General features: G+C 41.3%; 1 protein-coding gene across 1 annotated transcript in view; it reads left to right on the top strand.

The window, feature by feature from the left end:
- Nucleotides 1-14,195, top strand: part of OSMR (oncostatin M receptor) — a 57,897-nt gene that overhangs the window by 26,192 nt on the left and 17,510 nt on the right. Inside the window, exons 4-9 of the mRNA XM_080933879.1 lie at nucleotides 745-916; nucleotides 3,143-3,421; nucleotides 4,712-4,847; nucleotides 5,478-5,629; nucleotides 9,513-9,655; nucleotides 10,273-10,426. Of these exons, the coding sequence (XP_080790005.1) occupies nucleotides 745-916; nucleotides 3,143-3,421; nucleotides 4,712-4,847; nucleotides 5,478-5,629; nucleotides 9,513-9,655; nucleotides 10,273-10,426 (1,036 nt within the window). The remainder of the gene's footprint in view (nucleotides 1-744; nucleotides 917-3,142; nucleotides 3,422-4,711; nucleotides 4,848-5,477; nucleotides 5,630-9,512; nucleotides 9,656-10,272; nucleotides 10,427-14,195) is intronic.

Here is a 14,195-nt window from a genome sequence, read left to right as displayed (position 1 = left end):
TAAACCCTCAAGTGTTGGGTAGAGAAATACCTTCAAGTTAGTGGGAACCGGACTGTGGGGCCGTTGAGAAGTGGAGAAAGAAGTCATGGCACCACTGAAGTTGATCAAATTTGCAACCTGAGATTTCAACGCCTTAGAAAGACTAAGACCCAGTTTACCTTGAGTAAGGTCAAAGAGAAGCATAAAAATGCTGTTTGATAGGTGTCTCTAGGGCCTACGGTTCTGACACCTGGAGCTTAATGGAGCGATGTGGTCCATCTGGCCACTATGTCGGAAAGATGGGAAAGAAGAAACGGGGGACACTTGGAGATGTTAATGTTCCTGGAGTGACATGGAGAATTATCCTGTTCACTCAGATTTAGCTAGTCTGAACTAAAATGAAAATTTAAAAATACCAATAAATGTTGCTTACTTTCAAAAGTCAGTACTCTAATTAACTAGATTTTTAGAATGTGACCAGCATGGTCTGTCTCGTATCTTTGATGCAAATCTTGAATGATTTTTCTCCTCTCTCTCTTGATATGTATGGACCCCTAGAGAATGTGACAGTCATGGGGACTGAGCACACAGGAGGGCATAGCTGCCACTGCCAAGGCATCAGACCAAGGGAGTGATGGGTTAGAAATGGACTTAATTTAGATGGTGGGATTAAAGTAGGGTAGACATTCTGGAGTAACTCAGGTTAACCTATGTTGCAGGATTGTAATGAATGTATATTTACAGATATTTTCCTTTATTTTTCAGGGGAATTATAGCACCTCTGTGAAGCACAAAGAAGCCGTGCATTGGAACTGGACATCTGACATCCCTTTGGAGTGCGTCACACATTTCATAAGAATAAGGGCTATGGTAGATGATGCCAAGTCCCCTCCAAAGAGTTCCTGGAGCAGCTGGAGTTCTTGGAAAAAAGTTAGTGGTAAGAAATGAAGTGGTTATAAGGGAAGTGGCTCCGAGAATCACCAGATTTACTGTAACTCAGACCAGTAATCAACTGGAGGATGCTCATCCCCTTTGAAAGACTCTGAATTGATACGGCATTATTTTCCTTTGGTCAAAGTGGCTTTTAAATTCCCTGAGGTGATTTAGATGTCTGAAATTTTACCTCTAAATATCTCCATTGAGGTAATTATGTAAATAAGATAATTCTGTATTCATATTCCAAATATGCAACACATTTACCTTAAATTCTGTCTTCATAAAGTAGGCTTAGGCAATGTGTAAACAAATGAGGGCAGCTGTGTGTCAATAAAACTTTATTTATAAAAGCAGATGGCAGGCTTGACTTAGCTCATGGGCTATGGTTCTTTAATTCTCAATTTAGAAACAGGGAGTAATATGGGGAGAATAAAGCAGTTTTTCATTATTGTGATAGAATTTTGGACAAATAACTTTAGTTATCCTTTAATTTTGATCATTGAACATTGTTGTGGATTTTACCATAGCTTCTCGTGTTCCATTTGGCTATAGGCCAGATCTATAGCAATAGCATTTCTATTCTTCATTGGATTACATGAAATTCTACCAATATAATCAGTTCCTCTGCCAATCATTGATGCAAATTTATTAACTCTAAGTGGCAACCCATTAACCCAGGACTAGTTTAGTGCATACATTGATAATAATAAAATTAAGTGTACTAACCGTTGTACACACTAGACATTGGTTTAGCTATCACATTAACACCCAAAATAGGCTTCATTTTTACCCCCACTTCATAGATACATACATGAATGACATCATAAATTATGTACAGGGAAAAAAAGAACCTACATAGGCTATGCACTTCACAACTACATCTACTGCTGAAAAATGCAGACAGATAGTAAGAAATCCAAGTGTGTTGGCTCATAATATCAGTGCTCAGGAGTCTGAGTCAGGGGTTAAGATAAAGTCAAGGTCATCTTGGATGGGTTATATAGAGAATTCAAGGCTGTCCAAGAATAAATAGTGAAATCCCATCTCTGAACACCCCAACAACAGTGGGAGAAAGAAGTAAACACTTCATAAACAACTTTGTACAATTGATTAGACTCCTCAAAACTGTAACTGAGGGCTGGTTGTCCACTGTGACTGTTCTGTAGAATCATTTAGAGATCTAAAAAAACCTTCAGAAGAGCTATGCACTTGGCACAGGTGAGGTCAGCAATAACAAAGCCTGGTGGCCTGATAGGACACCAGCCATGTTACATCAGGCTCAAGAGAGAGCTGAGGTGACGAAGCAGGGGTGGGGTTGGAGTGGGAGGGATTCTTTTAGAAGGCCCCCTAGAGGGAGACACTAGAGAAGGTGGCAGGAGAGAGAAAGTTCCTCTGAGAGGGAGAGCCCTTAGGACTTTCATATGTCAAAGGTCACACAGGAGGGAAGACTGGGAGTTGGGTGAGCAGCATCTCTGGGAAGGAGGAGGGGATATGATGCAGTGTGACAGAGAGAGAGACAGATTTCTTACTCCAAGCGTACAGTCCACAATGGCAGGCCAGTCAGGTTGGTTTGGGTTTGCAACAGCTGATCACATACATCTCACCAGCCAGGAGGAAACAGAAGTGCTAGTGTTCGGTTCATGTTCTCCATTTCCTATAGTCCAGGATCCCAGTCAGGGACTGGTGCCAACCACAGCGACAAAGTCTTTCCATCTTGATTAACCTAATCTATATGATCACTCTAGACTCATCTCCCAGACACTCCAATTGACAATAGAGGATCTCCCAGGGATTCTGAATTTCAAATTGACAATCACAGAGACCTAGGAGATACGAATATGCCTTTACTACTGACGAGTTAAGCAAACTTAGCTCCAAGTCCCTGCCTATCTAGCTGTTGAGAGGTCTTGAGAATGACTTGAGATAAGGAACCCAAACACTTCATGAAGGGTTTCCTGAGTGGTGGAAGCCCCACAGAGAGCAATTTCAAACAACAGCAACATCACAATAACCAGAAGCGATAATGATGCTGTTTTAGCTGGGACAGTATATGACACAAGGTACCTCGGTGGAGAGGATTGTTTTCCCCCTACCAAAAGGAATCACATGGAAGTTTAGGCTGCTATTTTCCCCAGAAAGTAGAATAAAACCATATTACCTACAGTAGTGGAAGTGAGTGTGTCTTGAAATCTGAGTACTATTCTAACCAAGGCCTTTTGTCTTGCAGAACAAGTTTCTGTTGAACCTGATACAGTATTAATATTTCCTGAAGACAAACTGTTGGAAGAAGGCTCCAATGTCTCCATCTGTGTGATGTATGGAGAGAATGTATATAATGTATCCTGTAAGTTGCAAGAAGAGCCACTCTATGGAGAACAACTTGACTCACACGTGTCATTAATAAAATTGAATAATGTAGTTTTCCTTAGCAACGCAGGGACAAACATCAATTGCCAAGCCATGAATGCTACCAAAACAACACTTGGTACTGTTCTCTTTGTCTCAAGTAAGTATTAGAGCAGTGGTTCTCAACCTTCCTAATGCTGTGACCATTGAATACCATTCCTCTTGTTGTAGTGACCTGCCCCCAACCATAGGACTATTTTCAGTGCTTCTTCACAACTGCAGTTTTCTACTGTTATAGTAATAATGTAAATATCTGATATGTAGGATATGTGATATGGGACCCCTGCGGGTGTTGTGACTCACAGGTTGAGAACCACTGTGTTAGGTCTCCTTCCTTCTCATTTACCAGAAGGCAAAGAAGCATATTCAAACGTGGTTTTGGTTTTCTTTGCTTTCACAAGTTTTCCAAAAGGAGATTCTGAACATAGTAGGCAGCAGCAGGACTCCCAGAATATCCTATTTATCCATGGCCTTTGGTATCAGTTTTATTCCTAGAACCAATGGTATTAAAGAGATTTCAGTTTATGACTTAACCACTGTAAAATATCCTTCTTTGCCTCCTCTCAGCTGAACTGGAATCGTCTCCGGATCATGGAGGGAGGGGTGCTGCTGTCAGTCAGCCAACTACAGAAAGGGGGTGCACAAAGCTTCAAAGATCTATGATGACCTTGTCTCCTGGCTAGGCCTCTCCTCTTGGTCATTTCTGGAAATTGCATAGTAATGATTTAGAGAATCCATGAATATGAGAGACTTCTAACCACAATGTATCAGTTTACCAGTAGTGGCTAAGAGTGTTCTTAACAGAGTGGCCTGCTTCAGTGGAAGTGAGAACGTGCTGATTTTTTTCTAGGTCACAACATGCCTGTGCTGTGTGGGCTTCTGTGTTTACTTTCAACTTTCAAATACCTAGACCGTAGCGCAGGATCTGTAACATCCCTCACTATTGCTGTAGGAGGTAATTCCAGGCCTAGATGCTCCCACCATCTGAATCCTCTGCTCCAGGCTCTGGAAACAGAAGCAACTCTACATTTTTTTGAGGAGCTTTGCCATTTCCAGGACTCTCTGCTCCCTACTGTAGAAGTGAACCAGTTAACAGCCTGGTTGCCACAGATCAACATGGGACACCAGCCCTCCTTTAGATAGACACAATGCCAACCCCATGCACAATACAGACTATTTATGCCTAAGATACCCCAGAATGAGGAGAGACTAACACGGGGAAGCATCCAAAGAGCCTCTCTGGGGCTACTGATTTGCTGACTTCCATCTTTTGACCCCTTCATTGTTTGGGGGATTGTGATTGGAGACCCCAGGACAGAACTTTCCTTTTGACTTGTCATTTGATGAAAGGGGTTAATTTGATCTTTCATCTTTTCCCGTGTAATAACAGAAGTGCTTGAGGAACCTAAGAACTTCTCCTGTGAAACTCAAGACTTTAAGACTTTGAACTGTTCGTGGGAACCTGGGATAGATACGGCGTTGGATTGGTTTAAGCAACATTTCCAAAACTACATTTTATATGAATCGTGAGTCTGCTCTGGTTACATCATCTGCAGGGTCTTCCTTGTTTAATGGTCATGTGGCACCCTTAGAGGAGACACACATAGTCTTGTGTGTCTTCCTTTCTTCTGGGTACATCTTTTCTTCCGGCCCTTAAAATTAAGCCTATATTACTGTGTCTTTATAAAATCTCTAACGCATAAAAAGAAGACACATGGAGCAGAAAGAGATATCCCTAGACACTTCAGAAAATGTGTACCAATACTTTAGAACCATCTTCCAGGATCACAAGAAAATCTTTTAGTGTCTACCCAGGGATAGATCCTTCCACCTGATGTACTCTGAAGATGCACAATAAAAATAAGAATAATAGATTGTGTATCTTTACATTAAAATAGCCTTATCTGTTGATATGACTTTCCCCAATTTTTCTAAATTTTTAAGAACATTCAAATAGATAAATTGATGCCTATATCACCCTCCTTTCATCATATACAGAAATTTATTGAGACAGTTTCATTGTTGGTATTTTTTAGTGACAGATCAATGAATTTATGGTTTTAATGTCCCAAAGAATCAGGATATATCTGCTTTGATGGAAGCGTTTAAACCGTATTTTTGCTGTCTTGCTTTTTTTTTCCCCATTGTTTTTTAAGGTTCTCTGGAAGACATGAAGTTTCTAAGCACAGAAACTGGCATAGCTGGAAAATCACTGAAGACTCACAGGAGACATATAACTTCACTCTCACAGCTGAAAACAACCTAAGGAAGAGAAGTGTCAACATCAGTTTTAACCTGACCCATAGAGGTGAGACAGCAATGCCACAGCCCATGCCGGCCACTGGCATACCATTACATACAATGTGACCCAGTGAATGTGCTGTAGATTCTGGCCTAGTTCACAACCCAAGTGAAGCCAATCTTTGCTCAGCCTTACCCTCATGGATGCACATATTCTGAAGCACTTGTTTTGATCACATCTCAAATATCAGTGAGCTCTCTAACAAACTTTAAAACTAGCAACGAGGCATATGCCTATTGCATGGTCTACCGCAGAACCTCTCTTCTCCTCTTCTGCTCAGATTGTCTATTGCATCCTGTTGTATGTAGGAATATGGATGTGTGTTAGCATTTCCTGTTCGTTCTAAAGATCTGGAGAGTATAGGCCTTATTGGATATCAGGGCATCTATAGTAATCTAGTAATTACTTTTTATATAATGTCAAGTTGGCATGATGTGCTTGCCCTGGAAACAATGCTGTAATCTTTTTTGCACTACTCCGTAGCACTTCCTGTGAGTGTGTACTGTTTTGTCCATTCATCTCTTTCAATAGTTTGCAAGTTGTATCCTGTTTTGCTTGGGGTGGAGTTTTACTATTAGGATTTTACACGTGCCTGTACACATATCCATGATTTTAGCATGTACCTAAGAATGAAATTGGTAAAGACATAGTCTTCCTGAATGCTTTCCTCTCAACTCATGTTCCAAAGAGTAGTTTTCCTAGTTAAATGCTCACTCTATGGGCCTACTTACTCTCCCTAAGGTTGTAGGATCCCTTTCTATTTTCACCAATTGAATTGAGCATAAAACAGTATTTCTTGATAGTTATCAGTTTAAATATCTCTTTCTACACTGGAAACACATCCATTTTCTCCTTTGGTCATGTCATTCATTCATTCCTTTAGAGGTTGTTAGGGTTTTTGCATGGTGAGGATGTCATTAATCAGTCTTCTCTATAACAAGCAACCCATCAGGCTTGGTTCAAGCCTTATCCCTACTTCCCACCTTTATCCCTTATTGTGGGGAGAGGGAGGGTATGACAGGGACAAACGTTGTGACTGTCATCACCAGATGTAGTTTGGCCTGAGGGCAGATTGGACCATCCACGCCCAATTTCAGTCAAAAGGTTGCCATCTACTGGCCAGATGGCAGCCACCACCACCACACTCATTCTGGTTTTGGTGTGACAAAGCTGTCAGTAAAACCTTGACAGTAGGTTTTTAATTCTCCACATATACCTAAGTATCATTGATGGGTAGCTTGACCCTTCTGGTATGTGAGGTCTTTATGGGGTAATTGGTCCCCATCTTAAATGCACACTTTCACTGAATAATTAAGCTCTGTTAGCCCTGTTCCCTTTTACTGGTAGCATTTGTATTTAACCTTTAAGAACCGGTAGTTCAGGCCATGGTGGCACACTTAAGCTCTGGCTATCTGATGCCTGGTCTGAGAGTGGTGCTCAACAGCAAGCAGGGAACTCCCAATGTCAGCCAGTCCCAACAACTTGGGAAGCTGAGACGGATGAGCACGAGTCTGAGCCTGTCCTTTGTAATATAATGAAACCCGGGAATGACGCAAAGAAGGAAGAGTTGGGACAGGAGGTGGCGGTCAATGCACCTGCTCCAAATCTGAGAGTTATATATGCCTTGTGACAGTTTTCTGTTGTTCTCCTCTGTACTCAAGAACACCTGGAGGTTCAGAACATCTTCGACTGCATTAGGCTCGTGGACTCTAAAGGTTCTGAGGGTGAGGGTGTGAAGGTTGGACCATAACTTGCTGAGAGGCTTGCAAGGCATCCTGTTACAGGAGGCTCCATTTAAAGATGGAGATGCTGTTCATCACCTTAATGTAGAGGACCAAATTAACACGGAGGTTGTACGTATGCTTCTTGGAGAGAAACTCACTCATTCCTTACCTCCTTCCCATTTCTGAGTTTATCAGGCCAACCGACCATTTTTCTTTCTGGGATATTCTTTTGGCTTTCAGCTCATATGGTCCTGGCATTTGGCATGATATGAGAAGTCTGCTGTTGGGTTTCATGCTCAGAGAGCTTTTTTGAATGGTCAACTTGGATGCCACAAGGTGACCGGGTTGTTTGAAACATTTTTTTAAAAAATCTATGTTAAGTTCCATATGAACAAGGTCATGTCCTGTTCCACACTCCCTAGGCAGGAGAGCACTCCTTGAGTAATCTATAACTCAGATGACAAGCACATACACATGGCCAGCGTGTGGTTCACAGTTCCAGCTGTGAGAGGGACACTGCTCAGACAAAGGAAATAATGTCTGGTCCATATTCCTCTGTCTAGAATGCAGCCAATAACAAAGGAGCCTGTAAGCAGAACCAGGGCTCACTCTTGGTCCTTTAACTGCTCGAGGTCATCAGCTTTATAATTGCTGTCTTCTTCTTCAGGCAACTAAGAAATGTGTTGTTGTCTGTACTATCCAAAACCGTAGAAAAGTCTAAAGTTCCTGATTTTCCAGGTGATGTTTTTAGCCCATAACCATTCTCCATCTTTCCCAGCTGACTCCCAAGCAGGGTCTCATTTCCCACGCTGCACTTTCTGACTCTAAACTTTTCAGTTGGTTCTTTTTCCTCTTCCCCTTCCTTCTGTTATGGTTAGTTTACCCTTCATTCCGCACACCACTTTATGGGCAGGGAGGTGGTCATTTAGAGTGCAGAATTGTCCTTGGCCAGACTTATGGTACCATGCATGTGTTTCTTCCTCTGTGATGGGCCATCAATCCAAGCATAAAGGTGCTGGTTACTCCTACAGCACTCCTACTACTACTACATCTAAAAGCATCTTTACCGCACTGGTCATTAGTACAGTTCACTGGGTCCACAGTTGGTAAGATTTTTGACGGACTTCCTTTCCTCCCACAACAGTCTGTATAACCCCTTCCAGAAAGATACCTAGTAACAGGAAGCCTTCTTGTCACTACTGACTTGATTTCTCCATGTCCTGTGACTAATGTGTGTTGTAGCTTCAGCAATAAGGTCTTACAATCAAGTTCTAGTGGACAGCCAAGAGCGCTGGGAATAACTTGGGCTATTTTAAGAGTCTCTGGGGTGCCTCTGATCAACAGTTTAAGAGAATGTGCTGGGTTTTTTATTTGCCAAGGTATGGTGCCTGGGATGAACATAGTCCCCAGTGTAAGATACTCCTTTAAATGGAAAATTATGTATATGGTGTTTCTAAAATACTTGTTTTCTCGATGGCTTCTTAAACATCCTTAGTGTCTGAATGGCCCTGCCCCTCCTCCACCATACCTCAGCATCTCTCTTCTGATGTAGCTCGCTCCTGCATTAATCCCCCTTTCTTTTTTTCCTAGTTTCAGTTTCTTTGCTGAGGACTGTTTCCTTCTATTCACTTCAACTGTAGCTTTGGCTCATGGACCTATTTTAAGGTTTCCTATGGAAGGAAGTTCTATCTCCTGGGTCATCTGGAGGCTGGCATTTGTTAATGATCTTTTCCCTTGACAGTTGGTGACATTTTTATTGAATATTTCATATATTGGATTGTTTTGAGGTTATTTTCTTAATATTGTGAATAATATTCTAGTTAGATTTAGGTTGTAATATAACCATTCCTTATTGACTGCCTTCTTTAAAGTTTGACTCTCTTCCACAACCTTACTGATTATATTTAATTTTAAGAGTCTGTGTATAGTTACTTTTTGTGTTTTACTTCAGGGATTAATATACTTAGTATAGATATATAAGGCAATTAGTGAATGAAAGAGATCATGTACTTGACACAGTACACATTGTCAGCAAGCTCAGTATTGTCTGCATTTTCCCAAATGTAAGCAAAAAGCATTGGTGGCTGAATCAAAGGTGAAATGAGTTACCTGTTAACTTGTATCTGCTTCAATTCTCTTTTTGTTTCTTTTCCTTTTACTGACAGTTCATCCAAAGGCTCCCCATGACATCACCCTTAGGACTATAGGTGCTACAAAAGCCAACATGACTTGGAAGGTTCACACCCATGGAAACAACTACATACTTTTGTGTCAGGTTGAACTCCAATGTGAAGGAGAAGTGATACATGTAAGAACATTCGTTTGCTACTTCTAAAATTCTTTGATACAGCTAAGCAGAGATACAGAATAAGTTTTATTTCAGTATGGGTGCCACACACTTGTAATCCTACCATTTAGGAGGCCTACTTAAGATATCACAAGCTTAAAGCTGTCCTTAGTTATATAATTTGACTCTATCTGCAAAACCAACTAAAATACAAACAAAAAAATGCCTTATTTCAAACCAAGCATACTAGTAGTGCACACCTGTAATTGGAGAGGCAGAGGCAGAAGGATTACTACAAGTTGGAGGCTAACGTGATACACAAGCCAGCCAGGGCTGCATCGAAAGACTTTACCACTAAACAGAAAGAACAACCCCACAATAAGATAAATCAATCAATCGGGCACTTACTTCAACATCGACTCATAATATAGATGATCTGCTGAAAGGGGGCCCTGCAATTGATCTAAATATTTGGCATAAAAAAAAGCAAGCAAGCAAACAAACAAAACCTAAGGGGGGGGGGGAATTCCCTTGAAAGACCTGGTCTTAATTCAAACTAGAGACTGCAGTATTCTGATTTGTCCTAGCAACACAAATGCCACCATAGTCTTTGCTTTTCCTTTGCTTTCTTGAACCAGGAGCACAACGTTTCCGTCCACATGAGTGCCAACTACCTCTTCAGTGATCTGGAGCCTGACACAGAGTACAAGGCGTGGGTGCGCTGTGCAAGTGCCAACCACTTCTGGAAATGGAGTGACTGGACACAAAAAGGGTTCAGCACACCCGAGGCTGGTACGTGTGACTCCCTGGCACTGATCTCACGGTCGAAGCCCTGGGATATGGGGTTGACTTCCTTCAGAGATTTCTCTTATTCCAAATGCTGAGAGGAACATCCAAAGCAGATGTCATACCTTACAGCTGGATTTAATGCCTAAAGGCATTTGGTAACAGTGTTACTTCTAGTATATGTTTTTGCAAGTTATTTCTTTGCTATTGCTGGGGTTGCTTTGGATTTCTATGTGGATTTTTAACTCAGGACTAAGCACAAATGATATGTCAGTACCTTGATAAGCACTGGCCTCATTCCAAACAGCAGCAGACTGTTCTTGGGTATGTCATGGTCTTTGGGACAGTCATCTTTATTAGTAAGTAGTTCTTCTCAGTACTGGTACACTGGGGTCCTCTCCAGTTGACCTCGGTAGTTTTCTTCAGTCCTGAGCATGCTTGAATATTCTCCAAAAAACCTTGGCTGTCAAGAGATGAGATGGCCTGGTCCAGCTCTCAAACCTCTCCAGTTCAAGATAAGATCATGGCTACTCTCTATTTTCTGGAGGAGGCAACTTGTGCCCAAGCATTGAAGGGACTTGCTGCATTTGTCCTGTTGGTTTTGCATTCTTCCTCTCTCTCCATTGTATCATGGTACCATGTGGACTCAAGCTCTGGTTCTGTTAATGACAAAGAAAAGCTTTTATATGTATGTCTGTTCCTTCTTGCTATCTATGTGTAGTAGGTGGAGCTTCTGTGGCATTCTAGAAGTAGCATTTTAAAGGAGAAAAACAATGGCAAATCCTCAGTCAGATCTATACACCAGATGGCCATGGTAGGGCTTAGCCTTCCATTTCTACCCTGTGGTTGCTTCCTACCTCACACCCATCAAGGATCTGGCCATCTTGTGGGGTGTGCAGACTGCCCAAGAAACTTGTTGTGATAGTCACCTTGGCTGTTGAATTATTACATGACTTTAATTTGGATACTGTCAACTTGCTTTACATCTTTGCAAATTTTCTTCAGTTATAGCTAAAGTGTTGTGTAAAGAGAAAGTAGCCAAGGGGAAGGTGTCTTTGGGTTATGATACAGAAAATCCAAAAAGATGTCTGCCTGTTTTGGATGACAAGAAAATGAGGGGAGGGTGGGAGATACCTCAGTGGGTCAACGTGGTTGCCACAGAGCCTGCCTTTGCTTTCCTTCAATTTCAAACCTGAGTATGGTCCCTGGGACCACAAGGTAGAGAAAAAGGACCAAATTCATCATGTTGTCCTCTGTCCATGTAGGCATCAAGACATTGGTACCCATACATACAAACACACAACACAGCACACACAGACAAGTAAATAAATAAATAAATAAAGTAATAAATAAAGTAATAAATAGCTTTTAGAGCAAGTGAGATCAATCTAAAGTGACTCTGTAGATGTACTGTCCTCTCTCCTCGGTGCTGAGAGCTGGAAACTCTAGTGTTTAAGTGGATTTTTAAAAACATGAAATAGCACGCATGGGGTTAAATGAGAGGACAGTAGAAACTGTACTGTATGTAAAATATACTGTATGTAAAATATATAGCAATACCAATTGTCTGCACCTTGTGGGGGTTTGTTTTGTTTTATTTGTTTGTTTTTTTAAGTAATGATTTACAGATCAGCACAAGATTTGGGAGAAGGTTTAATGCTGTGCCTATTTCTCAAGCTTTTTGTTTAGCCAGTTAAAAACCTGTTCTAACAATTTAAAGACATATATGAGCACCTTGAAGTTTTGTGTGATGCCGGGAATGGAAAGAAACAACAAGCCGGTTAGTGATGGGGTAGACCACAGTTTTCTAACACAGAGGTCGAGTTTCGTGTGCTGTGCTTGCATGGTCCTTTATCTCATATCACACTATCCTCTCCAAACCAAAAACGAACAGAACATAGAAAACAGTGAAACTGCCTCATTCTGTTGAGTATTATACATGTATGACATGTCCATGCTACAGACACATTTTTTGAAGAAGAATTTCCAGGCAAAGGTAGAAGTTTAATAAGAGTAGCTGGGGTTTTACTTCCTGGCTCAGCTGAGGCTGAATTTCAGCACATTTACAGCCAGCCATAGAGAGTTTTTGAGAGTGCGTTTGAGTATGGGTTGCATCCGTAGGGCCTCGCTGCAGTATGAAGCCACTCCTGTGAGTCTCCATGGACCAGCTGAAAGGATGCCATCTGTGCCCTCAGCAGGTACCCTCACCTTAGCTGAGGAAGCCTGTACTCTCTGTTCTGTTCTCTCATTCATGTCAAAGTATGACTCTAAAACAAGTGGAATTTTTGGTTCTATGTTGAATACACAGTATTACGCAAGTACCAAGCAAAGTGAATTGTAAACTGAAAACTTCATACCTGTCTTAGTAGTACCTGCATCCACTTTCTAAAAGCAAAGGGCAACAAATGAAAAATACAATTTTTAGAAGTTTAAAAGAAATCACTATTATTATTATTATTATTATTATTATTATTATTATTATTATTTTCCATCACAGAGGCAGGCTTATGAGCATTTTGTTGAACTCAGGCCTGAAAGTGACTTCCTGAATTGATTTCCTGAATAGTGTCATAACTGAGAAGCTGTCAATCATGAGTTTCAGCAGCTTCATTCTCCCTTCTGCACGTTTTGAACAACCAGTGCAGTCTCCGAGCTTTACGTTCCTTGTCTAGAGCACGGAGTAAATAAGGATGCCTACACTGCAGGAAAGAGAAGGAAGAAGTGCTTATAAAAGTTACGGGCATGGTACCTAATCATCCTTTTATAAATTTTGTCTACTGTTTGAAATACATTAGATCTGCCCTCTGATAGCTTCAAAGGGAGTTACTCAGTGTAGTCTTGAGTTAATAGAGTGGTCCAGCTGGCTAGGGGTTCAAGGACCTGGATTCAAATCCTAGCACTGAAAAAAAAATACAGATATACAATAGATTGATAGGTAATAAATTAAAGGTACATTGGATAGATACATGACTATAGAGAGAGATGACAGATAGATATATAAAGATAGAGATAGATAGATGATAGGCAGACAGACAGACAGACAGACAGACAGGGAAGAGAGTGATTCCTCTTTCTAATATATCAATGGCAACGGTATATACTGCCATGATTTGGGGACCAGTCGGTCAGCTTCCTATGTGCTAATAGGAGACGGCTGACAGGATCAGAAAGCAGGGGGGTCAGGGAAGTATTTCCAGGTTGCCAGCAGAGGGAATTATGGAAGCCAGGCGGGGCCCCTGAATTGCTGGCTCAAAGGCCTAGGTTAGTGTCTTAGCCTTGCACGTGGCAATTCTTGCTGTCTAGGGAAAAAATGGGAAACTGACCTACATCCTCTTAATTGTTCTGACCACAAAAAAAAAAAAAAAAAAAAAAAAAAAAAAAAAAATCATTACTGGCCTCCAGAGGCTCTAGCACTGATCAGTAGGTTTCAAGTTTAGAATTGTGTTTGGGGCGGCTTAGCTTTGTTTCGAAAGCACCTTAAAGCATCCACTGTAAATTTATATGAACAGGTTCTTGATGTAATATGGCATCCTAAACGATTAATACAGACCGTGTACGTGTTTAAAACCCACACTGAGAGTTCTGGGTGAGCAGTGTGGCTGTGGACCCACGGACGGAAGTCACCGACAGTGAGACGCTTGGCATAGAGGCCCTCAAACTGGGGACCGTGACCCCCACAGAGGTCGCATAGCAGATATTTGCATTATGATTCATAGCAGTAGCAAAATTACAGTTAGGAAGTAACAATGACATTTTATGGTTGGGGGGGGGATGC

This window comes from Micromys minutus (genome assembly GCF_963924665.1).
Source record: "Micromys minutus genome assembly, chromosome: 20".
NCBI classification, from domain to species: Eukaryota; Metazoa; Chordata; class Mammalia; order Rodentia; family Muridae; genus Micromys; species Micromys minutus.
Note: the sequence above shows the minus strand (reverse complement) of the source record. Positions and strands in the feature narration are given on the sequence as shown.